The 27,919-nt window shown below is 39.5% G+C and overlaps 1 protein-coding gene across 4 annotated transcripts in view; it reads left to right on the top strand.

The window, feature by feature from the left end:
• COL8A1 (collagen type VIII alpha 1 chain) overlaps window positions 1-26,679 on the top strand; it is a 107,222-nt gene extending 80,543 nt beyond the window's left edge. For 3 of the 4 annotated variants that reach the window (XM_083361336.1, XM_083361337.1, XM_083361338.1), the window contains exons 3-4: window positions 22,763-23,057; window positions 24,525-26,679. In XM_083361336.1, the coding sequence (XP_083217462.1) occupies window positions 22,766-23,057; window positions 24,525-26,455 (2,223 nt within the window). In that variant the 5' untranslated portion in view covers window positions 22,763-22,765 and the 3' untranslated portion in view covers window positions 26,456-26,679. The remainder of the gene's footprint in view (window positions 1-22,762; window positions 23,058-24,524) is intronic. The other variant, XM_083361339.1, reaches the window with a different exon arrangement.
• Window positions 26,680-27,919: the final 1,240 nt, after the last annotated feature.

Raw genomic sequence — 27,919 nt, 5'->3', positions numbered from 1 at the left:
ACTGTACATTTCCTGCTTAATTTTATAAAGTCAAGCCTAAATACCAAGTAAGTTTGATGCACCTTGCTCCAAATAAGTGACACGAGCTATACATTTTATTAAAAAAAAACTTTTGTAAATTAAAACTGAAGATTGCAAATAATAACAGAAAACAAAATAAATGTTAGGCAACAATGCTACAAAGAATAAACTCCAGTGACCATGAGGGGTTCTTGGTGCTCTCTGAGCTTGGTTGTTTTCTTGCAGACATGTCATCACCCAAACTAGATGACATCAACTAGGGACCATATGAAGTCACCCTGTTCACATAGAAGGGAAGATCCTCCAACATTTGTCACCTTCCTGCAATTCCAAAAGTTATGCTTCTCACTTCCATACAGTGAACCAAAACAGGTCTTAGATAATTAAGGTGTTGGTGTTTTATTAGAGGTCTATTAGTGTGAACATGTGTTTATATGGAGGTAAATCTGTGTCCTGGTTGATAAAGAAAAATGCTGGTATGATACATTGTTTTAATCATCTGTAAAACCAATAGAACTCCACAATAATCTGAGCTATTTTTCTCTGATTGGGATTGTTTGATGGTATGCAAGAAGCAGATAACCAGCTGAGTTCCAGCAGTTAAATTACAATCATTTATTTGGCTTTATCCAAGGGCGTTACCATATTGTCACAGCTTCTCCTTCTTAATTCCTTAAAAGCTATTTAATTTTTTATTTTGTGCCCACCATAGACTTCTATAATATGTATATAAACCATACAATAAAAAGCCCACAGAATACTAAATTAAAAAAAACCATGAAAACACAATAAAACACTCATAATAAAGCGATTAAACGAAGATAAGCACTCAGCAATTAACATATACTGTAACCAATTACAGAACCAATAAAATAGATGCCAATATGTCCCACCCAAAACACTTTCTAGAATTCTGTTTTTAAATAATAATTCTGTTTTTAAATAATAATTCTGTTTTTAAATAATAATTCTGTTTTTAAATAATAATTCTGTTTTTAAATAATAATTCTGTTTTTAAAACATGAGGAAAGTCAGAAATATATATTTTACTGTTTGGATGAAGAGACATCCAGTTGACTAGGGTAGAAGCTAATTGTATAAATTGATAATTTAAACAACTGCAATGAAATGACTAGTATAACTGACATTGCAAGGCACTTAAAAGAAATTTCCAACTTTATACTACTGCAGGGCAGGCTGCCATAGGAAAAAAATCCAAAGGAAGTCTCCAGAGTGCCTTAGGATTTAATAAGGATAAGCTTTGAATCCCTGAATCAAAAACTCATTCCTTCATAGACACATCTCTGGAATGAGAGAAATATGTGTATTAAAATCAGCCTTAAGAAATTGAGAACATGCTGTTGATAGGAATTTATCCTCAAACCAAATCTTATAAAGCAAGCTGTATCTTCTAATCTTCCACAGTTCTTTTAGTGTTTTGGCTTAATAGTTTCTGCCAAGTGCATTTGTATCCAATCAAAATTCTGATCTTTAACCAAAAGCAACACTCAATTTGTCTCTGCCAAAAACAGGAGACTGCTCTTTTTGGATTTCCTGCATGTAAATCCCACCAACTTCCCTCAGAAGCAGACATTGCTGTGCTGTGCTTGATAAATAATTACAAGGGTGTGTTAAAACACCCACCTCCAATTTAGTGCCCTCCAGATATGTTGGACTGAAACTCTTATCAATTGTCAACTGATGGCTTAAGAATTATGGGAGCCAAACTCCAACCCAACCTTGAGGACAAAGGGTGTGAAAGGCAGCAGAGGAAATTGACAGACACAGAAAAATTAATTAGGAAATAAAACTGTCTGAAAGTAGGCACTGTGGCAAAATTAGGATGGTTTAACAGTTCTTAAAAGCCTAACACTTTTTTAAAAAAACCTCCATTGTGTGAAAATATTAGTCTAAGTGAAGGATTTAGATTTTTTACTAGAACAATGAAGTATTTTAAGAATGTGCTTGTATGAGTATCCATTTTTCCTGTCCATTTTTCCTGGATTCCTTTGCTGCAATCCAGGTTAGAACTAGCCCTACTTTACGTTATTAAATGGCTGTAAAGGTACTTTGTGGGAAAATACATGTTTTAGAAATTATTGAAACCAGCGGAAAAAGAAATATATTCAAGTACATTATAAATAAAGGAATATTTGTGATGTGCACTCCTGTTTCAACCACAATATGAAGGGAAATACTTATGGGAAACTCAAGGGTGCTTATTCAACAGGTTGGTTTTAATTATGGTATAATAAGGACAAGAATTTGTCTGTTTGGTTTCAACTATCAGTATTCTGTCATAATTTCTGATGTATCATAGCTTAAAGGTAAAGGTTCCCCCGCACATGCGTGCTAGTCATTTCCGACTCTAGGGGCCGGTGCTCATTTCCGTTTCAAAGCCGAAGAGCCAGCACTTGTCCAAGGACGTCTCCGTGGTCATGTGGCCGGCATGACTAGACGCCAAAGGCGCACGGAACGCTGTTACCTTCCCACCGTAGTGGTCCCTATTTTTCTACTTGCATTTTACGTGCTTTCGAACTGCTAGGTTGGCAGAAGCTGGGACGAGTAACAGGCGCTCACTCTGTTACGCGGCACTCTGGATATGACCCGCCAAACTGCCGACCTTCTGATCGACAAGCTCAGCATCCCAACCCATTGAGCCACCACGTCCCTGCTAAAGTTGGTTTAGAAACCTCAATTAATATAGAGGGTCATGTCAACCTGAAATCACAGTGAATGTAATGAGTCTCTTAAAGAATATTTAATTATAAATGGCTGGTTTACACAAATTTTTCTGTTGCCTGGATTTCTACTTGAGTAAAATCTCATGATGTAGGATAGAAGATTTGTTTCAGGCTAATATTCATCAGATTTAAATTTGAAAAAAAGAGGTTTGAAATGTCCAGTCTGCAGAATAATCCTTGAATTTATGTCAAATTTCTAAGCTTAATTTATTTCTTAACCCCAAGATTCTGTTTGACTCAAAAGTCAAGAGGAATTTGAATTAAGCCTAATAATGTGTTGTAACATGAATTTTGGACTAAAAAGGCAGTAATAGTTGTGCCTGCCTAGATGGGCGGTAGACACAAATTCCACTTTCCCTCTCCTACAAACAGCAATGTTCTCCCTTGAGCTTCCCCATGAACTTAGAGGTGACAGTTTCAAGAAAAGAGCTCAAAGTTTACTTAAGCAGTTTCTTTCATTCCTCACTTTGAGAAATGTTGCTAAATAAGTAATGGCCAAGAAAAAGTCCTGGCTAAGAGCCTGAGTAATGATGCCTAAGTATGCATCATGGGTAGTGAACAAAGTTCACAGTTTGCAGTGAAAGGTCATCAGGCATTCATACATTCTTAACATCCTTCTTCAATCAAGAGAAATGCATCAGACTTGGTGCCTGATATATCTATTCCAAAGCTCATGAAGAATAGGAGGATAAAGCAGATGACAGCAGTATTAAGTCTTTTTATATAGTCTGTATCATGGCAGCCAGTCAAACAATTATATTGAAAGAAACACCAAGGGACCATTCATTTTTATTACAGTACTTTATTCAGTCATTTGAAGGGCACTTTGGTTAAAAATGCTACCCTTCTTTCTAGCAACCTTTTAAAATGTTTAAACTAACACATGCATTTAGCATGCAGGCATAGTGGCAATGCTGCTGTGATTTAAATGAGTTTAAAAGGCAAAAGTACAGATTTTCAGAGAAAGTTTATCAGACTGGCAAGCAGGATTTCCCAAATGATAGAATAGGGCAGGAGGAACAAATTAAATGGAATATAAGACCTGTAATCTTCCTTGGCTAAGAAACAGAGATAAGCACCATCCCCTAGAGTCGGACACAAGTGGACATGAGAAACCTTTAGCTTTAACCTGAAGGCGAAGTGCTGAACTTTCTTAGATATACCAAATCTGGACTGCAAAAATCTAGACTATTAGGCAGTAACATAAAAATACAGAAATTGTAACCATTTGTAATCCTAATTTGGTAGTCCTAGTTTCCCAGTAAGTATGGTTAATAGTAAGGAAATGGATTCTTAATATGTTTACATACTGTATTGGAGAAAGATATTTCTCTTTGCATACTACTTGAGTCCCTGCTACTATCCATGGCAATCCCACTGTTGATGCTCACTAGCATTAATAATGCCTGCCCAGGTTTAATTTTACTTTTTTACTATTATGTTCATTGAAGGACCAGCCTTAAACATAATAGGTCAGTGATGATGAACCTTTTAGAGACCGAATGCCCAAACTGCAACCCAAAACCCACTTATGTATCGTCGGGTGCCGGGTGGGCATGGCCCATTGGGTGGGCGTGGCCCATCGAGTGGGCATGACTGCGGTGGTGATTGCAGATTGGGTGGGACTAAAAATTTCAATCAATCAATTCCAACTTTGCGAGACCTTTTTTTTCCCCATGAGAAGTTGAAATTGATTGATTGATTGAACCTCTTTTTTTTTGCACATGGCGGCAGAGGCCTAAAGCGAAAAGGTTTTATAAAACCCAGCTGAAGGCCTAGGACTAGGGGGATGGTGTGCGTGCCCGCAGAGAGGGCTCTGCGTGCCACCTGTGGCACGCGTGCCATAGGTTCACCACCACAGTAATAGGTACTTCCAATAATGCCTATGGATGTCCATCTTGGAAAATGAAATGGTGGGAAGCTGCAACCTTATTTGGAAGTATGTCTAACTGTCAGAAAAAAGACAGCTGAAGACAGCTTCCTAGGAATCTAGAGAAGTTAATAGTGAGGAATCTTACTACTTTTTCTTTTGATAAAAGCAGCATTATACGATTGGCCATATGTATCATGTTAACACATGGAGTACACCACCTGGAATACTGCACCCAGTTCTGATCACTACGATACAGAAAAGATGTTGCTACTCTAAACTGTACAATGAACAGTTGCAGGAATTAAGGATGCCTAGTCTAATGAAGAAAAGGACAATGGATGACATGGTAGCAGTCTTCCAATAGATGAGGAGCTGTCACTAGGAAGAGGAGGTCAACCTATTTTTCAAAACACCTAAAGGTGGGACAAGCAGTAACGTATGGAAGATTTTCAAAGAGAGACCCAACATAAGATTAGGGAGAAATTTTCTGACAGTGAGAACAATTAATCAATGGAATGGCTTGCTTCCAGAAGTTGGAGGGTGCTCCATCACTGGAGATTCTTAAGAAGAAATTGGACAGCCATTTTTTTTGCAATGGTATAGAGTCTCCTGCTCAAGCAAAGGGTTGGACTTGAAGACCTCCAAGGTTCCTTCCAACTCTGTTATTCTGTTAATGTGCACGAAAATGGTAATAATATCCTCAAATTTGCCCATAGGCAGTGCTTTTTTTGTAAAAGAAAAAGGTGCCGGAACTCACACATGTCATACAACCCACCTTGCCTACCCTACAAGGTTCCATCCAAAAAAGGTGCCGGAACTCAGTTCTGAGCGTTCTATGAGAAAAAAAGCCCTGCCCATAGGTACAAAAAAAAAATTGAGGAACTCAAGCTTCTAACAGGACCAATGCAGATGGGAAACATGCAGGGACTTAAAATAAGAGTGAAGCATTTTTTTCCTGTTACACTGTCCCCTGGGCAGCCTGGTCTGTGCTTATGGAAAGACTGTAAGTCTGAATTGACTAAGTACAGGAGGGCTGTTACATTCAATTTATTTTAAGTAGCACAATTGTTTAACTACAAGGTCATAAAAATGTCTTGAGATGTTTCTAAAACAGTATACTGGGATGTGATCAGCTGTAAACTTGACGTCTGTTTGGAGCATTAACAAAGATAATTCCCATGCCAAAAAGATGAGGTAATGACGGCTCTGCTCAATAGTCATTGCTTTAAAAAATGGTCCTGTGAATTTGCCCTCAGGGTCCTTCCCGCATTACACAATCCTTTAAAGAAAAGAATTATTTTTCTTAAAAAAAGAAAAGAAGCAACACGGTGTATAGTATTCACATTATGTTTTCAGTGTAGCAATCTTGTAATGTCTAATGTAACCAAGGGAGACTCAAACAATTATTTATTTGACTTAAGTTAGGGTCTTCCAGATGTTTTTGAGCATCAATTCCCAGAATTCTCGGCCATCATGGGAATTGGATGAAGACATCTGGAGGGTACTAGGGCTGAGCAAGGCAGCTCTATGACCATATTATAGAAGTCATTTCAAGCAATGTCTATGTGAAATTGAGTGGACCACAGCTACCATCTAGTGATCAGATTTCTGAAATTCAGTAAGGAGAACACCTGCCAGCAGTATACTCCACCTATTGGTGCAGTAGTTTCATAACAAGGAAATCATCCTGTAGTGCTAGGCTGCATTAACAGAGGGATAGAATCAAGATCACATGAAGTACTAATACCACTTTACAATGCTTTGGTAAGGCCACACCTGGAATACTGCATCCAGTTTTGGTCACCACGATGTAAAAAAGATGTTGAGACTCTAGAAAGAGTACAGAGAAAAGCAACAAAGATGATTGGGGGACTGGAGGCTAAAACATATAGGGAACGGTTGCTGGAATTGGGTATGTGTAGTTTAATGAAGAGAAGGGTGAGGGGTGACATGATAGCAGTGTTCCAATATCTCAGGGGCTGCCACAAAGAAGAGGGAGTCAAGCTATTCTCCAAAGCACCTGAAGGCAGGACACTGGAAGTTTTTAAGAAGAGACTGGACAGCCATTTGTCTGAAATGGTATAGGGTTTCCTGCCTGAGCAAGGGGTTGGACTAGATGACCTCCAAGGTCCCTTCCAACTTCTTCTTCTTCTTCATATTATTATTATTATTATTATTATTATTATTATTATTATTATTATTATTATTATTATTATTATTATTATTACCAACCTTTGTGTTCCTGTTTTCTGTGTTTCATTCCTTTCCATTGTAATGTTACCAAGACTGTTATGGCAGGAACTTCAACTTCAATCCATGCAGATGGTCTATTTTCAGTTCTATCTCTTCACATTTATGCTCAGCATCAGTACTTTATTTCAGTTGAAAATTAGGACACTGACATTGTGCACTTCTGTCCCTATTGCCTTTGGAGTTTAATATGTGTTCATGAACCATTCAACATCCTGGTGTTTGTGTTTGCTTTGCTTAGAAAGGATTTTTCTTCACACACTCTCCTCTTTATACTACCTGTTTGACAAAAAAATCTGTGCAACCTCAGAAGTCCTAGAAGTAAGAAGTATGGACGGGACAGTTACTCATAAGCTTAGAAGTCACACAGTTTTGATTGTGATCAAATATATGTAACTATTAAGGACTTCAATCAATCCACCACAGAATGAAAGCTTCATTACTGAATGTTATGGATCATCATCCACCATGCTAGTCATGTCCATGTTCATAGATACTTTTTAAAAAAAAAAAAAAAAACTTCCCTGGCTAGGACTAAAAAGAATGACAGGCCCAAAGTAATCCAGCCAGTTTTTTGTGCTCAAGGGAGGACTAAATTTAGATTTAGACTCAGAACAATTTTAAACAGGAGAAAACAATAGTATGACATGGAGAACAATAAACTGGCAAACTATTTAAATGTCTGTAGAAAAATATTTATGCATTCATGTCTGTCTGGAAGTCAGCTGGGCATATCTCTAAAAGGGGCACTTTCAGCCAGGTCTCTGTAATTCATGGCAGGTCAACTTTCTCATCCATGATGAAGTTACATTCCATGTGTGCAGCGTTCTACTCATCTCCAGATATATCTTCCCATACCTGTCACAACTGGGATGATCTAGTTCTCAAAACCTTGGCCATTTTTTTACAAATAACTCAAAGTAGTAAACATAGCTAATGCTCTTTCTTCCTATTTCCCCCAAAATCACAACCCTGTGAGGTGTATGGGGCTGAGAGTGGCTGGCCCAAATTCACCCAACCAGCATTGCATTCACATCTGTTTATTGCATCTTGAGGAACCCATTCATCCCTTTTATTCTGTGATTTAATAAAAAAATTGGCATCCTTTCCATTACTCAAAAGATTCAAATGAAAATGTCTGCAGATATTCTCTGTCATTCAGGCCATGGTTGTCCCTAAGGTGCTTTTTCAAGAGGCAACTGGACTTTTTTGTTTTTCTTTGAAGACTTCTCATCCAAGAAGCTTCTTCAACTCTGACTGGATGGTGGGGATTGGAAGGATTTATATTCCTTGCAGACATCTGGTCATTTGCATTCTTTTAGAGCAGGCATGTCAAACTCGCGATGTCACATGACGTTCCATAACATATTGCGACTTTATCCCCATTACCAGCAATGGGATGGGTTCCGTTTCTGCATGATTGCATCCAGCCCACAGGCCAGCAGTTTGACATGCCTGTTTTAGAGAGTCATTGAAGCCCCTTTGAGGTTTATCTGTGTCCTCAGGGTCACCTGAGCAGTGCAAATGTTTGTGGAGCCTTCTTGAAACTGCTGAAAGGACTGTGTTGTAGACTGGAGATTGATGATGTTGTATCCCTCCCCCTCTGTTGAGAGAGGGCTGCTCAGTTGTGACATAGATGGCCTCTTTGACCCCCTCATTCAAACCAGTCCAAAATGTGGACTTTGCAGTCTTTGAAAGAGTGGCATTTATATTTTAAATGCAGATGGACTGCTGAATCTTGTCCTGATGGGTTTGTTCTCCTATGTTGTGCCTTGTGTTTATGAAGTGGTTGTTTTGTTTCCCCAATGTTGAGATACCGTATTTTCCGGCGTATAAGACGACTTTTTAACCCATGAAAATCTTCCCAAAAGTTGGGGGGTCATCTTATACGCCGGGTCGTCTTATACGCTGGGAAAAAAAAACAAATCAGTCGAGCGTCCCCATTCTTGCAAAGCCGGGCCACCCCACGCAACCGAGCTATCTCCGGCACAGCTCCGGGACACGGCTGGGCGGGAGCGTCGGGCGGCTCTCCCCACACGAAGGCGGCGCTGCCCGTCGGCTCTTGGCCCAAGGGGAGAGCCTTGCGCCCGCCGGACTCACCTGTCACCAGCACCGCTCTCCCCCTGCGGGGATGCGCTTCCGCCAGGTGGTGCTGGCCGAGACGAGCCAGCAGGCAGCCGCCATGAGCGTGGCACTGAGGGGCAGTGGCAGGATGGCCTGGCCCAGCACCTGCAGGACGGCCAGCAGCCCCACACGCAGCAGCAGCCACCGGCTCAGCAACAGGTCTGAGTGCAGGAGCCGCACTGCCAGGCTGCCCAGGAAAAGCAGCCACAGCGAGAGGCTGCATGCCCAGTCCAGCTCCATGAGGGGCAGGGCGGGAAGCTGGCCGGGAAGAGGGACTGGGAGCCCGGGCCAAGCGCGCCTCGGCCGACAGTGAGAGGGAAGCGGCACATGAGTTCTAAAAAAGAGGCTTCGGGCAGAGCTGCCCTGCCCTGCGCCCAATGGGAGAAGTTCAATGCCTGGGGGAGAAGCAGGAGGGGCGCCGGCCATGGCGGGGTGGGAAACGCTGCGCCTCGGGGGCCGGCAGAAGCGTGGGAGCAGCGCGAGGGCCGGCGGGGCCAGTTGGGCCTTCGCCTCCTCTGCAACGGACAGGGAGGGCAGGGCATGTAAGTATTTTCCGGTGTATAAGACGAAAAACCTTGAAAATCTTCTTAAAAGTCGGGGGTCGTCTTATACGCCGGGTCGTCTTATACGCCGGAAAATACGGTATTCTTGCTTCTTCCATATCACCTGATTTTTTTTGTAACAGAGTTCCTGATTTTAAAAACAAAAACAAAAAATAAAGCATTATTTTTGATCACATTGGTGTCCCCAACAGAGGGAATATCTAGCTTTGGTGTTTGGTCCTTTCTGATGTTCATAATGGCTCTGCCAATATGAGATCAGTAGAAATATTTACTACATCTTATGTTTCCTTTTTCTCATCATATATAATTATATTTGGATTAATCATAAACCTGACAAAATGGATTACATCTTGTAACAAAACTGTTGTTTAAAAAGATTAGCACTATGCTTGAAAAAGGCAATTTACAAGATTATATGTCACAGAACATAATCAAATAGCTTATTTTAGTAATTTAGTAGAGTGTTTATTTTAAAAATGTGCAAAAACTTTAAATGTAATCTGAAATCCATCAAGTAAACAAATAATGGTATTATTTTCATGAAATTTTCAAGGCAGCTCTTGGAATAATCAAGTCAAAAATGATGTTCCCTTAAGCCAAGCCCTTTATGTATTTATATAGCTTGCAAGGCTGGGCTTTGAAAAAACCTTGTCCAATAAACAGCATTTTGTCTGAAGCAATTCTCTCTCAGAAATGTGTTTTATGAGAATTGTAATCCCTTTGAAGCTGAGAGAATCTGAAAAGCACATTTTTCATAATATTGACTAGTTTTTGCTTGAACTGTGGTTTTATTTGTAGGATTTTTGACTCCAGTGGTCCCTATTGACTGGATGGGTTTGAAAGCAGTAAAAAAAGTCAAAGAAAAAAGACATATTAGTTGAACAAAAAATAATGCATATCATGTTCAGCTAGGCAAACACAGAAGCATCAAATCTTCCTCAGCAAACCTTTTGGTTTTAGGGAAGATTTGGCAGGACTAGTTGTTGGTTTGACATTTCTTCACATACAGAGGGAATAGTTTCTCCATTCATTTCAGTCATTCTCTCTCTTTTCTGTTCTGTTAGAACATTCTTGCTAGATTAAACAAAATGCCCTCTCATTTGGCTTTCATCTTGACAATGGATTGTGCCCAGTATCCTCTGGGGAGCCCCCCTTTCTTGAAGAACTTTGGGAAGGCTTCTGGATCAAGAGCAGCAATAGACAGATGAGCTATAATTGGTTCCTTACTCTAGATAAGAGGCCATTCAACCCATTTTGTATGAAGTTGTATGCCTTGGGAGAAGGGGTGATCCTGGAACTGCCACTAGCATTTAAGGTTTCAGTGGCTTATAATGAGAAGCACTATTGTGAGATTCAAGATACTGGTAATGGTGTTTAAGGCCCTACATGGCATGGGTCCGGAGTACCTTAGGGAGCACCTGCTGCCGGCATCAACTTCCCTCCGCCCTGTGCGCTCCCACAGAGCGGGCCTCCTCAGGGTGCCACCGATCAGAGAATGTTGGTTGGTGGCCCCCAGGGGGAGGTCCTTCTCTGTGGGCGCCCTGGAACTATGGAATCGGTTGCCGGTTGAGCTCCGGATGGCGCCCGACCTTCGCTCCTTCCATCGCGAGTTGAAGACACATTTATTTGAACAAGCTGGCTTGGCCTGATGGGGGATGGGTTGGGTTTTTTATTGTTATTTTTAATATATGTATTTACTGTTTTTAGCTTGGGCATATGTTTAATTATTTTTTTAACTTTTGTATTTTTGTATTTTTTATATGTCTGCCCTGTTCACCGCCCTGAGTCCTTTGGGAGAAGGGCGGTATATAAATAAAATTATTATTATTATTATTATTATTATTATTATTGTCAGCTTCAGCCTTTTATGCAGAACAGTCAGGCCATCCAGAACTACTGGTATGTACAGAGGAACTCTCTGGGATCTTGCAGTGCATCAGTGGCCCCGGGTACCTCTATGACCATCCCATGGCAATTCATTGGCAAATTGTTAATTTTTCTTCCATTTTTTTATTTTGCAAAAAAATCTAAAAGTAAAATTTTTTAGCATGGCTTAATGCATTTCTAATTCCTATTCCTTTGGAATCATCATCATCTTCATTATATAATAACAGATTTCTTGCAGCCTTTGACTGTTCTATATAAAGAATTATAAATGTGCTCCTTCTCATGCAGAAAACATTAATAATAACAATAACAATAACAACAATAACAATAATGATAAAGTTGGAAGGGACCTTGGAGTTCATCTAGTCCAATATCCTGCTCGGGCAGGAAATCCTATACCATTTCAGACAAATGGCTGTCCAGTCTCTTCTTAAAAACTTCCAGTGTTGGAGCATTCACAGCTTCTGGAGGAAGGTTGTTCCACTGATTAATTGTTCTGTCAAAAATTTCTCCTTAGTTCTAGGTTGCTTCTCTGTTTGGTTAGTTTCCATCTGTTGCTTCTTGTCCTGCCTTCAGGTGCTTTGGAGAATAGCTTGACTCCCTCTTCTTTGTGGCAGCCCCTGAGATATTGGAACACAGCTATCATGTCCCCCCTCATCCTTCTGTTCATTAAACTAGACAGGGGTAGGCAACCTCGGCTCTTTTATGACTCATGGACTTCAACTTCCAGAAATCATGAGTCAGCTATGCTATGCAATGCTGACTCAGGAATTCTGGGAGTTGAAGTCCATGAGTCATAAAAGAGCCGAGGTTGCCTACCCCTGAACTAGACATACCCAATTTCAGCAACCGTTCCTTATATATTTTAGCCTCCAGTCCACTAATCATCTTTGTTGCTCTTGCTCTTTCTAGAGACTCTTTCTAGAGTCTCAACATTTTTACATCGTGGTGACCAAAACTGGATGCAGTATTCCAAGTGTGGCCTTACCAAGGCATTGTAACAAATCACTTGTACTAATTTGTTGTATCTGTTAGTGCAGAAGAAGCAACAAAAGATCTAACTGCAGTGAGCTATTATGAATATATGACAATTACAATGATGTTCTGTTCCCAATTCGCTTCCCTGAATTTCCATCTGTGTTTTAACTGCTTGTCTGATGGTTGCTTAATCTTGTCAACTGCATTGTACTTGACAGTGTACCACTGGTGTTTGTTTACCCAGCCTTCCAGATTTTGTTATAATATTATTGTATGATTATCATGGATTCATCACTGCATGTGCCATATTCAATTATGCAGCATGACATACTGTAAATATAAAAAAAATGTGTTTAATATTCTACCCCGTTCCAAAATGATGACAAGTCAGGGAGCATATGAGAAACTGAAATGATATTTAAACTCATCTGCTAATTGGGCTAAATGTTCTGAACTGAAAATAAGTAAATTAAATCCAGGGCAGGGCATGTGTCAGCAGGGAATCTTCTTTAGGATGCTAAGGGCATTGCATGATGTAGTTTTAAGTCTTCCCAGGAAACAAACTAAACACACAAAATCGCACTGCCACTGCCAAGTGCTTTTGCGTTTTTCATCACTCCAGGCTCTCTTGCTGGGATAGAGACACTTTGTGCAAAGTAGCTAATGGGAATGGCATTATTAAGTGATTAGCAGGGGGCTCAGTTAATTTCCTGAGTGCTGTTGAAGTCATGTCTGGTAATGCCTAAGGACTCTATAAATTAAGTGAGGATGCTGAGTACTGATTCTCCCCTTGTAGTTATGTCAATAAATGTGGGTATAAAATGTCATCGTTATACGACTCAGCACAATTTAGATTTTCGTTTTATCACAGGCCCTGGATTGGGATTTAGAAGAAATTAAATTTTGCATTAATTCCAAAGATTCCAAATTAGCACAGATTTGTTTTTACTCTGTGAATTAATTAGATTTCAGTGGAGAAATTTTATTATAGGTAGCTGCTTTATTTGACACCAAAATTAGTTCTTATCTATTGAATGACAGTTTTTCCTATAAGTACCTTACGTCTTTTAATCTTACCAAAGTAATGCAATGCTTTTGTTTCTACAGGCCTTGAAGCCCTACAGGTTCTTTGAGACCTAGAATGAGATTAGAGTATAATTGGAAAGTTCAGTTCAAAGTAGCCTAATCTACCTTAGGATGCGGAGTTGGGCTGAATCCATTGGTGACCTCTCATTGACAATACCAAAAATGTAATATACTTAGTAATTGTGGCTAATTTATAGTATTGACTAAAATCCGCTTTATTTGACTTACATTGTTTTGGCAAAGGAAGGATTCAATTATTAAACCACACAAAATATATGGAAAACATTTGTGTCTGATTCCTTTTCAACTTTATTTTCAATTACAAAACAGTAAAAGAGCTTGAAAAGAAAACTCATTGGAATTCTTGAAGCCCCATTATCCTCTCATCAGAACAGCAGGAGAAATTCCAAATAAAAGAATCTCAGCAATTTATAGTGTTGGTACTTGACTGATAATGCTCTTTCAAAAACCAAACAGGAAAAGCCTGTTCTTCAGGTATGGAATAGTCTGGCTACTATCATAATTCAATGAATTATGTGAAGAAAACTTTGCTTTGACGTTTTCAGTTCTAGGTACTAGTCCCATGAACTGTGATCAACTGCTTATAAAAAATATATTAAAACTATATATTGAGCTGAAGACATGTGGATGCCTGAGGCAAAAGACAAGATCGCATCGCTTTTCATTCCACATGCAGAAGTCTATTGGACTGGTAGACAGATTTCACTTCAACACTTGTATTGGGACAGTGTTCTTTTTTCACACTTGACAACAGTATCTTAGTATAGGATTGTAAAGCTACGTGGCATTCATAACTCTATCTTCTGAAAATTAAAAGCACACAGAATGCCTTAAAATATGTAGGGTATTCTTCTTTCTGTCCAGCAGTAGGGCGGTATAGGAAATAGCATCTGTGCATCTCCCCCCACCAGTTTTCTTTGCAAAGTAAGAATCAGTTATAAATCAGTTCTGAATGACACTTTTTGGCTCATTCACGGCTTCCTTTACCATTAAGTAAAAATTGGAAAAACCTTTCCAGGTCAAACACCGCACTTGGAGCAATTTCCTGGGAATTCCACTGCAAATATTTGCAGGGTCAGGACAACATAGTGGAAGAGGCAATGGTGAAACAGAATTTGCTTGAATTACATTTAAACGTAATTAATTGAAATAACCTAATATAGAAGATTATTATTTCTCATGTATTAAGTGATTTACACTTTTATATTTATGAATTACTATAAAATTATTAGCAACATTGAGAGGCTCCAGGGAGTGGGTATTTTTTGTGGTTTGGTGGCTATATACTGTATATCCCTGGAGCAGAAGATAGTGCTATTCTAGAACTAAGAAGGAACAGGGCGGGGGAACGTTTATGTAACTGAAATAATACATGAACAATTTTCATAGAAGCAGCATATTAAATCTTTGGTTTAATGGACCTCAATTTCATGGATTTAAGGTACAAACAAGATAATTTTTCTCTAAGTTCACCTCATTTAGTAGATTGCCCATTGAATTAAGAGTGGTTTGTTAAATCAAAGTTTTATTAATTTATTTATTTATTCTATCTATTTTTATAGTGGTTCATCTTATGAATGGCTTTATAGATGATAAGCAGCACTTTAAATTGCATTCAGTTTTTAAACTCACCGCTACCTCTACCCTTATATTCTGGGCCAGCTGTAGTGTCCAAGTAAGTGCATTACAGTAATTCATTCATGATCCAAGGCATAAATAATGAATAATGCTTCCCAATCCATGAAATTGGTACCCAAGACACAAAAACCCTCCTGGACACAGCTATCACTTGTTCCTCAAATAAGACCCATAAGTCCAGGAAGTTCTTTAAAGTGTGCACTAATTCTGTGTGGGGCACTGAGCGCCCAATGAAAGCAAAAGAAAGAAAATCTCCAAATCCAGGAGAGTTTAAAACCCAAAGCTTCATGGTCTTGCTAGGGTTGAGCTGAAACCTGTTTTCCCAATCCAAACCAGGAGTCTCCTGTATTTGGAGCATAGAAGTATACTGATGATACCAAACCCCATCCTGGCAAATGACCTCAACCAGAGGATCCATACAGAGGTTAAACACGACTGTTAGAGTTGTATTTGGATTTTCTTTTCTCTATCTTCTTTTGCTTACCGTTCCTTCATTTTTTTTCTTGCACTATGTGGATGACAATCGGAACTTGGGATTGCAGGGACAACAGATATGAATAGAAAAAGAGGCAAAAGACACTTTGGTGGGACCCCATTGCTTTTGCAGAATCCGCTCTGGCATCTGTTCTGGGTGATTCCAAATCACGTGGTCTTAGCAAAAGGTATCCCCAAAAACTGGAGCTTGCCCTAACCCAGCTATTGGGAAAGGGCAGTTTTCCCATACCTCTTCCTCTTGGTATCTGGTAAGGTCAAGCATGAGAACAATTTAGAGCAGGAGTGGTTCAGGAATTCTGGGAGTTGAAGTCCACAAGTTGTAAAATTGCCATAATTGCCACCCCTGCTTTAGAGCATCTTTCTATAATGTAATGCTCTCCATATGGGTTTGACTTTAATTCCCTTTATTCCCCAACCATCTTAACCTACAGTCTTGTGTTAGAGGATATGGTTTTCCTGTGTATGTGGACTCTGACTGAGGGAAGAATGACTTAGATTAGAACAAGGGTGTCAAATTGCCGGCTGGCCAGCCGGTTACATCATGCTGAGGCCGCACCCATCCCAGCTCTGGCAATGCAAAAAAAGTCAATATGTCGTGACACATCATGTCATGTGGCGAGTTTGACACCCATGCCTTAGAAGAAAGTGAAGAAGAGAGCAACAAATTGAGACTTAACAACAACAACAACAACCTATTCTGTATTGTTTTCTGCCAAGTAAATCATCACATTTCATTCGTTATTTGGGTAGACATAGATTATTCCAGAACTGGAAGGAGCTTATAGGCATGAGAATCAATCAATTTATTTATTGTTTTTATCACCAGTCACAGCAAATTATAGAAAGATTCTGTCTTTGCAATGGAAAAAAAAACAACCCTTCCAATGAAAATGGTCTAACTACAGGAGACATTTTCAAGAAAAATATTGTAAAAACATTTTTCATGGTTTAAATATCTCCGTTGGATTAGGATCCTGGGTTTCTAAAGAGCTATAAAATTAATACAAAGCAAAGAAAATAAGAGATGCTATTGTTTTGCATTCCCACTTGGAAAGGATAATCAAAGTACAGTGTAGTGAAATACTGTACATGGCAGAGAATCAGGCTTAAGATACAAACTTTAAGACAGCTTTAGTTTTTGAAGACAAATCGCCCATAAAGCAGCATGGTGGCAAGAGCTAAGAAAACACAGTGTGCATTGCATCAAAGTGAGAAGATGAAAGACCAATAACATATTTCTAGTTTTTAGAAAGCACAGGGAAAGACAATGTTTTCAAAGTGGGGGGAAAGCTTTTTTCCCCCCTTTTCTTTCTTTCTCTTTTGTCTTCTTTACTTTATATTAGTTTTTATCTTCTTGTTTAAACATTTCAATAAAAATTATATTAAAAAAAGGAAGAAGTCTTTTATGACAAAGCATCAGGCCATAAAACCACAGCAGACAGTCATAAAAAAGAGCAATATTAAATAATTCTAATCTAGCCTTATACATTGTATTTAAAAACTTGCTTCTGTGATAAATTTTGGATACAGGGAAGTTGAATGAATGAATGAACCTTTATTGTCAAAGTCCAACCATGTATACATTGAGATTGGCTATGTCTCCCTTCATGCCCCATCCCACAACTCACAGTGACAACAAACCCACCATCTTGTTACACCATGTGAGCTAATCGCACAACACACCGGCCTCACAAGTCAATCATACATACGTTATTTCCCATTCAAGAGCCTGACAGCCCATGGATAGAAGCTGTTCTTCAGCTTGTTGGTACGGCTGGCTATACTCCTATATCTACTACCTGATGGTAAGGGAGTAAAGAGGTACTGACCAGGGTGTGGTCAGTACCTCTTTACTCTATCAAGTTCCTTGATAGAATACAATATGGATTATGAAAATTATTTTCAATATACTTCCAAGTGATGAAGCTTGTAGCTGCAGCACAAATATTTAACTTTTTTCAATAAGGCATGAGCTCTGGAAACTTCAGATCTTCTACAACAAAAGAGGATTTCATTTCCCTGTGGGGTTTTTTTAAAGGATAGTGATATTGACACGGAAGGGGGAAAAAAACAATGTAAGCTCTAGGAGAGATGGATTGGATTGGACTGAATACTTCATTTGGCCAAGTGTGATTAGATATACAGGGAATTTTTTGCAAAGAGAAAAATAAAGTATAAGCTTTATATAGATTTCCCCAAAAATGTTAATATGTGTTAGGACATGCTTTGAAATTATTTACACCGCGTTTTACTCTGGAACTAACAGAGTAGACTTTATGATTCGGATTAAGTGTCATGTAGTCACAGAGCACACATATCTTCTGAATTTGCTTTTTTGCTCCTAGGGTACATTCATTTCACAATTACTATTTATTTAAATATGTTTTAATATGCAAAACAACCTACTGCCTGCAAATGAAACATTGAGCATGGAAATCAAATATGTGAACTGCCCTGATTATCTTTACTGTACGCTTCTTATTTTGTAAAGAGTTTCAGATTAGGAACAGATTAATGAATAGCCCTTTTTAAGGTCTCTGCATACTTTGGATTGAAAGCAAACATGTGCTTCCATGTGTGTAATAGCACCTGCCTGCAAATATAACACCTGCCTGTAAATCTTTAAATCAAGCACATTTTCCCAAGACTGTATGATAGCCATACAAACTTGAGAAAAGCTTCTACTTCTACTTTAAGGATTTGCAAAATGATGCTGTCTTCTTTCACAATACACTCCAAAATGCTGGTCAGTTATATTGCAAATATATGTTTTAAATGGCCAATCTATTATCATGCTAATATTATACTACACCCACCTGGATAACAAAGAATTTGTTTAAAAGGAATAATAGCTGGAAATGTAAATATCAAATGCATTTTCATGAGATATTCTAATTAAATTGTAATTTGCGCACATTTCTGACCACCTTTGCTTAGTAACTTACTAGCTGACTTTAAAGGTTTCCCTGCACATGTGTGGTAGTCATTTCCAACTCTAGGGGCCAGTGCTCATCTCCATTTCAAAACCAAAGAGCCAGCGCTTGTCCGAGGACGTCTCCATGGTCATGTGGTCGGCATGACTAGGCGCCAAAGGCGCACGGAAATAGTGGTCCCTATTTTTCTACTTGCATTTTTACATGCTTTCGAACTGCTAGGTTGGTAGAAGCTGGGACGAGTAACAGGCGCTCACTCTGTTACATGGCACTCGGGATTCGACCTGCCAAACTGCCGACCTTCTGATTGACAAGCTCAGCGTCCTAACCCACTGAGCCACCGCGTCCCTAGCTGACTTTAAACTGTTGACTAAAACCAAAGAATGAAAGCTGGGTGTAATTATGGATTTGCACAGTATGTGCTTCTCAGCTATTTTAATATGATATATGTGGGCCTCCAAATCCCAAGTTGCTTGTTCTTAACTTTCACATTTATAGAAAAATATGTGCCAAAAATGAATCTAAATTCCTGAGGTTTTAGTGCCCTGCCCATTGCAATTCATTGAAGAACATGATTTATTTGAAGTAAAACTATTCTGTTTGAAGCTTTGCAGTTTTTCCAGCTGTGTGATAAGAGGCTGTAATAATTGCAGAACAATATTTCACATAATCAAGTACTGAAATTTGAATGCTGAAGAAAATATTATTTTCTTGGAAAGGAAGTTTACCTTGAAGGAAGATATTGGAATGTTAGGCAGTTGGTAACAATTTCATTGTTATTATTCCATAAGCACACCTTGTTTTGAAATGAATGTTTGTTAAATAAAGGGATTTCGGGGATCTTGAAACAAACACTCCATCTAGTGTACAATTACCAATATTGCTTCTTAGTTTCTATTTTCTGCTGTCCATGAATTGTGAAAGATTCATAATCGTTTCTGTGTGGGATGTGGGCAGCTTATATTATCTGTATGTAGTATTTCACACGCAGGCCAGTTTTCGTTCAGAGGAAATAATTATTTCTGCTGAGTTTTACTGACCCTCTTGATAAGTGCTGAAACAAGATCTCTGTGTAGTTATCTGAGCTCCTGCAGGCAAAAAGAGTGTCTATTTAGAAAGTTGGTGACAACATAGAATGTATTCACAAGCCATGCTTAGTGATTACTTTAAACCAGTGCTTTTTTTTGTAAAAGAAAAAGGTGCCGGAACTCACACACGTCATACAACCCGCCTTGTCTACCCTACAAGGTTACATCCAAAAAAGGTGCTGGAACTCCATTCTGAGCGTTCTATGACAAAAAAAAGCCCTGATTTAAACTATATTTTGTAATAGCAGTTATCTGAGTTCATATACTGCACTAAGCCAACCACTGTGATTTAGTACCGTGTCTGAAGCCAGCCTTTCACATAGTAATTATTATTATACTTTAGAAATAATTCCATGTACCCTTTTCCTGAATATTTTTAAGGAGAGAGTTAGACACTAGGACAGATTAGAAAGACATGAAGCTTCAAAGAAGAGTTCCTCATATATTCCTGGTTAAAGTCTTCCTCACCAGGAAGGGTGAGTCTTCATATAGGAAGCTGTTCATGAATAAGCTTATTGTCATCACCAAGCAGTTAGGGAATAATCTAAGACTATTTAACACACGCCAAGGGACGCGGTGGCTCAGTGGGTTAGGACGCTGAGCTTGTCGATCAGAAGGTCGGCAGTTTGGCGGGTCGAATCCTGAGTGCCGCGTAACAGAGTGAGTGCCTGTTACTCGTCCCAGCTTCTGTCAACCTAGCAGTTCGAAAGCATGTAAAAATGCAAGTAGAAAAATAGGGACCACTACGGTGGGAAGGTAACAGCGTTCCGTGTGCCTTTGGCATCTAGTCATGCCGGCCACATGACCACGGAGACGTCCTCGGACAAGCGCTGGCTCTTCGGCTTTGAAATGGAGATGAGCACCAGCCCCTAGAGTCGGAAACAACTAGCATGCACATGCGGGGGAACCTTTACCTTTACCTTTATTTAACACACACACACAAGTTATGTACTACTAAATTATTTAAATTTACTGAGGATTTAGACAGGTTTAGGGGTGAATACAATTAATGGAGTCGTTTGCTGAAACACTGCAGCAGAAAAAGATGAGAAGCAAAGGGCTCCTGAAATGTCTTCGAGGAGTACCATAAGTGAACATTAAAAATGTTAAAGCAAATGCTTGAATTTATGACTGTTATAACTGGTGGTATACAAATCTCTGAATGCTTTTCAAATAACAAAAATTAGTTTTATTAGTCATCACTGTTTTTTGATTTTCATTAGTTTCAAACAGGGAACTATGGAATAAAATAAGCATGTTATGCCAGGAATGCCTGGCATAGTCTCTATGGTAGTTTGGCATGTTTTTTTCCAAGTGCCATTTTGAGACCTTTATCAGTTGTCATTTTGGTAATTCTAATGATCTTTTTCAGGGCCACAGGTCTATTAGAAGGGTATGCTTACTTGGGAGCAGACCAGATGTTCAAATGTTCAAAGTTTGGACAAACAAGCATGAGGCTGAAAACATAATATTCAGAGACTTCCTCTCTTTCAGAAAACAAAAAAGCAGTGCAAAAACATCCAGAAATATGTTTGCAGTGAAGGCAAAAATACTATTAATGGGACTGAAGATTAGTAACATTTATTACATGGGCTAATTCATGTTGTTTTGTGACAAGAAAGCCCTGTCTGATGATGCTAATATTGGTGTTCAAATATCAAATACTCATAATTTAGATGTGTAATGGCTTGTGTATCAGTTTTCAGTTATACATGTATATGTATAAGATTTGATGAAAACTGATTCACAAGCCATTACAAATTAAATTATTTGAACATACTAGACAGCTGGTCCTAAATGCTTGGTTTAATAAGAAGAGATCAACTTGTAGGACTGCCAGTGAAAATAACTCAACACAAACCCAATTCTTGTAGACCAATGAAGGGTAAGAACAACTCTTTATAAAAGCAGATTAACCAAAGTATTTATGTAATAGTTCATGACAATAGTATACCATTTTCTGAGACCATGTAAAATGAAATATGTATTTCTATAGTATAACAGTGACTTTGTAAAACAGACTAGATTTCCTGAATAATCTTACCATTTCTTCTTTGAAATTTTGGTCCTTTATCAAATTTACAAACATCAATACAGAAAACAAGACTTTAAGGGAATTTTTCTTACAAATACTGGCCCTTTATATTTTGTACTACCACATTTAGGCTCCAATCATAGGTATTCTTGGATAAATTGGAGAAAACTCATCTTCACAAGATGGTGTGTGCCTGTGATCTAGATGATGTATTTTTATTTTCCCTCACTTAAACATGGCCTCTCAATCTTGTAGGGCATCAGACCTGGGATGACAATTTCTGAAAGCCCTGAACTCTTCAGCTATACCTTATGGTTTCTTGAAACTGTTGTTATCCTGGGACAACAAAGTCTTCAGGAGAAAGGGCTCTCTCAGTGAAGAATTGTCCAGGAAAAAAATAACACAGGGATCCTTAAACAGAGATTCTTACTGCCATATACTCAGCCCCTAATAGATTCAACACGTGCTGCCATTTCAAATTTGTCAGTATATTCATACTTTCTTTTAATTTTATCTTATTTCATAATTTCTTTTAATGTTTTGTTATATTACTACACAAACCTTTCTATGAAATATCTGTATTTATAATTTCTAGGCATTTGTCTTTTCTGTCCCTTTTTTTCAAAATAACTACCGTACATTTTAACAAAAATCTTGAAAGCCCCTCCCCCTATTTTTTTCATCAAAACATCTTTGAAAGCACTGTTGTAAACACAAATTATATATTTCCACTGCAAAACATCATTTTACTATTCTGCAATGTAGTGGAACAATTTGTCCAAACCAATATTATAAATATAATTAGCAGTTGGTAGTTATCTTTATGCTTCCAAAGCTAAAATGTCAGAAATAGTATAGGGACCCATAAAAACTACAACCACCTCTGTTTGCTTTAATACTGAAGGAAAGATCCTTTTACCCATGATTTTTTTTGGGGGGGGAAAATAATTTTCATTGTCCAAGATTAAGTTTCTCACGTTTGTTCTTGCTGTTATTCTATTCAGAATGATTTATTTGTTGTTGCAGATTATGGCTCTATTGGTAGCAACTACATGGCTAATCATTTACCTTGGGCTACTAAGATCTATCCAAGCTGGTGCTTATTATGGGATGAAGCAGATGCCTCCTCAAGTGCCACAGTACCCACCCCTTGGACAACAAGTACCTCACATGCCATTGGGTAAAGATGGAGTACCAATGCAGCACATGGGAAAGGAGGGGTCACACCTATCATATGGAAAAGAATATATACCTCAGTATATAAAAGAAATTCCACAGATTCCCATGCTTGGCAAGGAGAGGATTTCAAAGAAACAGAAAGGTAATATGGGCAAGATTGAAGGTAGGTTGGGTTTCATGACTGGACCAAGGTGATGAGCTGATGAGCTTCCATAGCTGAAGCTAGATTTGAAAATGAGTTTTTCGGGTCCTAGTTCAGAATCCTAATTATTATATTATACAGAATGGAAGAGAAGGCAAGTTTCATATATTCAATATTACTTTGCCCGAATGCGTAGAATATATTGCAAAAATAAAAAATCAATGTATGTGAAGAATATTTTTTGAGCTTTTTTTTAGTTTTGGGAAAAGGGAAAACTGCTTGTGCATTTATTCTGAAACAGCTATAAGCTCAAGTTGGAGTTGGCAACAAGCCCAGATGCTTAAACATTCCCTTTTTTTCAGCTCCCTATTTCTAGTTGTGCCACCAAAATTGGTCATTTCCCTCATTCATTTCCAAATGTAAAGTTTATTCTACCCTGTCACCAAAATGTTCTTATACCTGCCTTAGGCAGAGTGAGATGGCTGCCTCAGACGCAGATTGTGCCAGGAAAATATGGAATCCCAAGACAGTCAGGCATGTCCCCCAGGTGGAAAAGGTGAACAAGGCTTGTCAGGTTTACCAGGACCCCCTGGTGCTCCTGGGATTGGAAAACCAGGTTTCCCTGGTCTTAAAAGTGAGAGGCCATTGGCAAGCAAATCCTTATGTGTGTCCCATAGCCTATACAGCTTGTTGTCTTTAGTGCAATAGAAGACATGGCCACTTTCACTAGAAAACTTTAGTGAAATACTGAGAGTGGCAGGGGAGTGCATCTCATCCATTCCCATTTTCATATCCTTATCTTCCAGATTTGGAGAAGTTACAAAGTGATCCTTTCCAATGTCATTTTTCTTTACTTTCTAGACTTTGCTGCAGAAAAACACATGAAAATGTCAACTTGAATATGGGTATAATTCATTAGGAACAATTTAGGAGAACAAAATAAAATGGGGGCCAGGAGCATTGATCACAAAATTGGTACTCTTTGAAAGGAGGTAGTCCATCTTTCCTTTTGAACATCAACTAGAGCCTTGGTGGAGCAGTGGGCTAATGCCTCCTTAAGTAACACCAGCTGCCTGCAATTAGTGCAGGTTCGCATCCCACCAGGCTCAAGGTTGACTCAGCCTTCCATCCTTCCGAGGTAGGTAAAATGAGGACCCAGATTGTTGGGGGCAATTAAGCTGACTTTGTAATAATGCCGCTTGGGGGTGTGTGAAAGCCCTAATAAGCAGGCATATACATAGAATGAAGGCTACTGCTAAGCTTGTAAGCTGCCCTGAGTCTTCGGAGAAGGGCGGGATATAAATGGAATTAAAATAAAAAAATAAAAATAAAACTATTCTGTAAAAATAATCCAACCAGTAAGTTGATACTGTACATCAATTCTTCTTGAAGCATATTGGTGACATTTAAGCAGTCAAGATGAAAGTTAATATTCCTTTATTTCTTTCTCTTCCTCTCTTTAAAAAGCAGAATTGCCATTGGCCAGTTTGAGAGGTGAACAGGGTCCTCCTGGAGAGCCTGGAGCAAGAGGCCCTCCAGGAGCTCCAGGGCTGCCAGGACATGGAGTACCAGGAGCTAAAGGAAAACCAGGACCACAAGGATACCCAGGAATTGGAAAACCAGGCATGCCGGGAATGCCGGGAAAGCCAGGAGCAATGGGGGCTCCAGGATCAAGAGGTGAAATGGGGCCAAAGGGCGAGAGTGGACCTATGGGAATTCCAGGACCCCAAGGACCACCAGGACCTCAAGGACTGCCTGGAATAGGAAAACTAGGTGACAGAGGATTACCGGGACAACCAGGAGCGAAGGGTGAGCCAGGAATGAAAGGGCAACCTGGGGTACCAGGCCCCCAAGGTCCAAAAGGAGATAAAGGTGTGGGGATTCCAGGGTTACCAGGGCTAAAAGGGCCACCTGGTTTATCAGGTCCCCCTGGTCCTGTTGGACTTCCTGGGATAGGCAAACCAGGAATGATAGGGTTTCCAGGCCCTCAGGGAGCTGTAGGCAAGCCAGGAATTCCAGGGGAACCAGGGCCACGGGGTTTAGCTGGGGTTCCAGGAATTCAAGGTCCTCCTGGTCTTCCAGGTATAGGGAAGCCAGGACAAGATGGAATCCCAGGACAGTCAGGCATGCCAGGTGGGAAAGGAGAACAAGGCTTGCCAGGTTTACCAGGACCACCTGGTACTCCTGGGATTGGAAAGCCAGGTTTCCCTGGTCTTAAAGGTGATCGAGGCATGGGTGGTGCTCCAGGCCCACTGGGACCTAAGGGTGAAAAAGGTCACATGGGCCCACCTGGCATGGCTGGGCCTCCAGGGGAACCAGGCCAACCAGGCCAGCCTGGATTAATGGGGCCCTCAGGTGTGATGGGATTCCCAGGTCCAAAAGGAGAAGCTGGAGCTGTTGGGCCTCCAGGACCTATTGGTCCCAAAGGAGGCCTTGGTTTGCAAGGTTTCCCAGGGAAACCTGGTTTCCCAGGAGAGGTGGGCCCATCAGGTCTGAGAGGCTTGCCTGGTCCAATTGGACCAAAAGGAGAAGCTGGTCACAAAGGTTTACCAGGCTTGCCTGGTGCTCATGGGCTGATGGGCCCCAAGGGAGAACCTGGAAAGCCAGGAACTCAAGGCCATCAGGGCCCTACTGGAATCCCAGGTATTACAGGACCAAGTGGCCCAATTGGACCCCCTGGACTACCTGGAGTTAAAGGTGAAAGGGGTTTGCCAGGCCCACCAGGTTTTCCAGGAATGGGGAAACCTGGTATCGCAGGTATGCCTGGACCACCAGGGAAACCTGGATCACTTGGTGCTCCTGGTCAGCCAGGTCTCCAAGGACCTCCTGGCCCCCCTGGCCCCCCTGGCCCACCAGTAATAATGCAACCCACACCGCCAGCAATGGGACAGTATTTGCCAGAGGTGGGGCCAGGAGTTGATGGAATAAAGACTCCATATGGTTATAAGGGGAAGAAAAGCAAAAACAGTGCTGCCGCCGCTGCCGCTGCCACCGCTGCCTATGAAATGCCAGCTTTCACAGCTGAGCTCACCACTCCTTTTCCACGGGTCAGGGTTCCTGTGATGTTTGACAAGCTCCTTTATAATGGCAGGCAGAATTATAATCCACAGACTGGTGTCTTTACCTGTGAAATCCCTGGGATCTACTACTTCGCTTACCACATACACTGCAAAGGGGGAAATGTCTGGGTGGCATTATTTAAAAACAATGAGCCGTTGATGTACACGTATGATGAATACAAGAAAGGTTTCCTGGACCAAGCTTCCGGAAGTGCCGTTGTCCAGCTGATGCACGGTGACAGAGTTTATATCCAGATGCCATCTGAACAGGCTGCAGGACTTTATGCTGGGCAATACGTTCACTCATCTTTTTCTGGATATTTATTGTATCCAATGTAAACTGCACACTCAGACGAAATGAAAGTTCTTTTTGTGTGTGTTTCCAAATCTATACCATTGAAAGGTGCATTTATTGATCATTTTTGGACCAACATGTACAATATTAAAATAAAATTACAAATTTAAACATTATATGTACAGCTCATTATAAGGAAGAACTATTGATAAGCCCAGTGTTAATTGGCTTGCTGCTGAACAAAGAATCTTTTCAACATTTGTCTGCTTCTTTGCATTAAAAATTATGTCATGTCAGGGTTTACATAAAGTGCTTACTGATCACTTGCTTCTAGGGTGAAACTTCCAAATGGAAGGCGACAGGCCAAGAAACAAAAGTTTATTCTATAATACCACTATAAAGATTCGTTTATAACAAAAACTGCAATGACTTAAGGAAGACTCCGTAATCATGTACCAACTTCTCTTTACCAAAATTTCTGTTTTTATGTGAAGATTTTAATCTGGTCATAGTGACAAAAATTGTAGAAAAGGACAAATCTGTGTTAGAAAGCAATTTAATTATTAGCAAATTGACTGAAATCCATGGCATTGCTTTTTTTCCCCAGCAAGCAATAGGTCATATTTATATTGCAAGCAAATGTTTACAGTATATTTCCAGATTGGTTTATGGAATATTGTAAATCAATGACTTAAGAGGTAAAAGGGTATTTACAAACCAAGTAATGTTAGTGCAGCACAGTTTAACAGTTGCATATTTGACTTATGGATCACAGAAAATAAATATAGAAAATGGCAAGATGCATTTGAAATCAGGTAAGGCTGAATTATCTGGTACACAAATAAGTGATCATTTTTCATTTGGAAAGCATTGTTGATCAAGAAATGATAGGACTGGATGTTTGATATGCTCAAAGTGGAAGCTTATTCATTGTTCATTTTCCTTTGTCCTTTAACAAAGGTGGCTACCAATGACTGAGAATAGCACAGTCCTTTAGTTTTGTAAATTTTGTAATCCATACGAGTTGCATAAAAGCAATGCCATATAATAGAATAACTATTTTCATTTCATCTATCTTATGGAGTATTCCTAAATGCCTATTTTGGCTTTTAAATATATGGAGATTAGAAATTCATATGTATGTGGGAGCAGCAAAATACTGTGACTATTATTATTTCATCCTGAATAAATCTATCTGGTTGCCAAGAATTGACACCAACTTAATATTACGTACATAATAACTTGTATTATTAGTGCCACACATATATTATGCCAATAATTATGACATCCTGGGTTCTTAAGAAGAACTCAGTGTGTATGAATGCCAACACAGCTAAAGAACTGGGATCTCACACTGTTGTGTACATAATAATAATAATAAAAAGAGACATGGCATGGCAAAGTATTATATTGCCAGTACATTAAAAAAATGGCAGACAAAGCAAAGAAGAGTAGGAAAGCTGAAGAAAGAGACACGGGGGTTAATTCTGACTTCGCAAGAACAAATC

Source organism: Vipera ursinii (genome assembly GCF_947247035.1).
Source record: "Vipera ursinii genome assembly, chromosome: 4".
In the NCBI taxonomy this organism is placed as follows: Eukaryota; Metazoa; Chordata; class Lepidosauria; order Squamata; family Viperidae; genus Vipera; species Vipera ursinii.
Note: the sequence above shows the minus strand (reverse complement) of the source record. Positions and strands in the feature narration are given on the sequence as shown.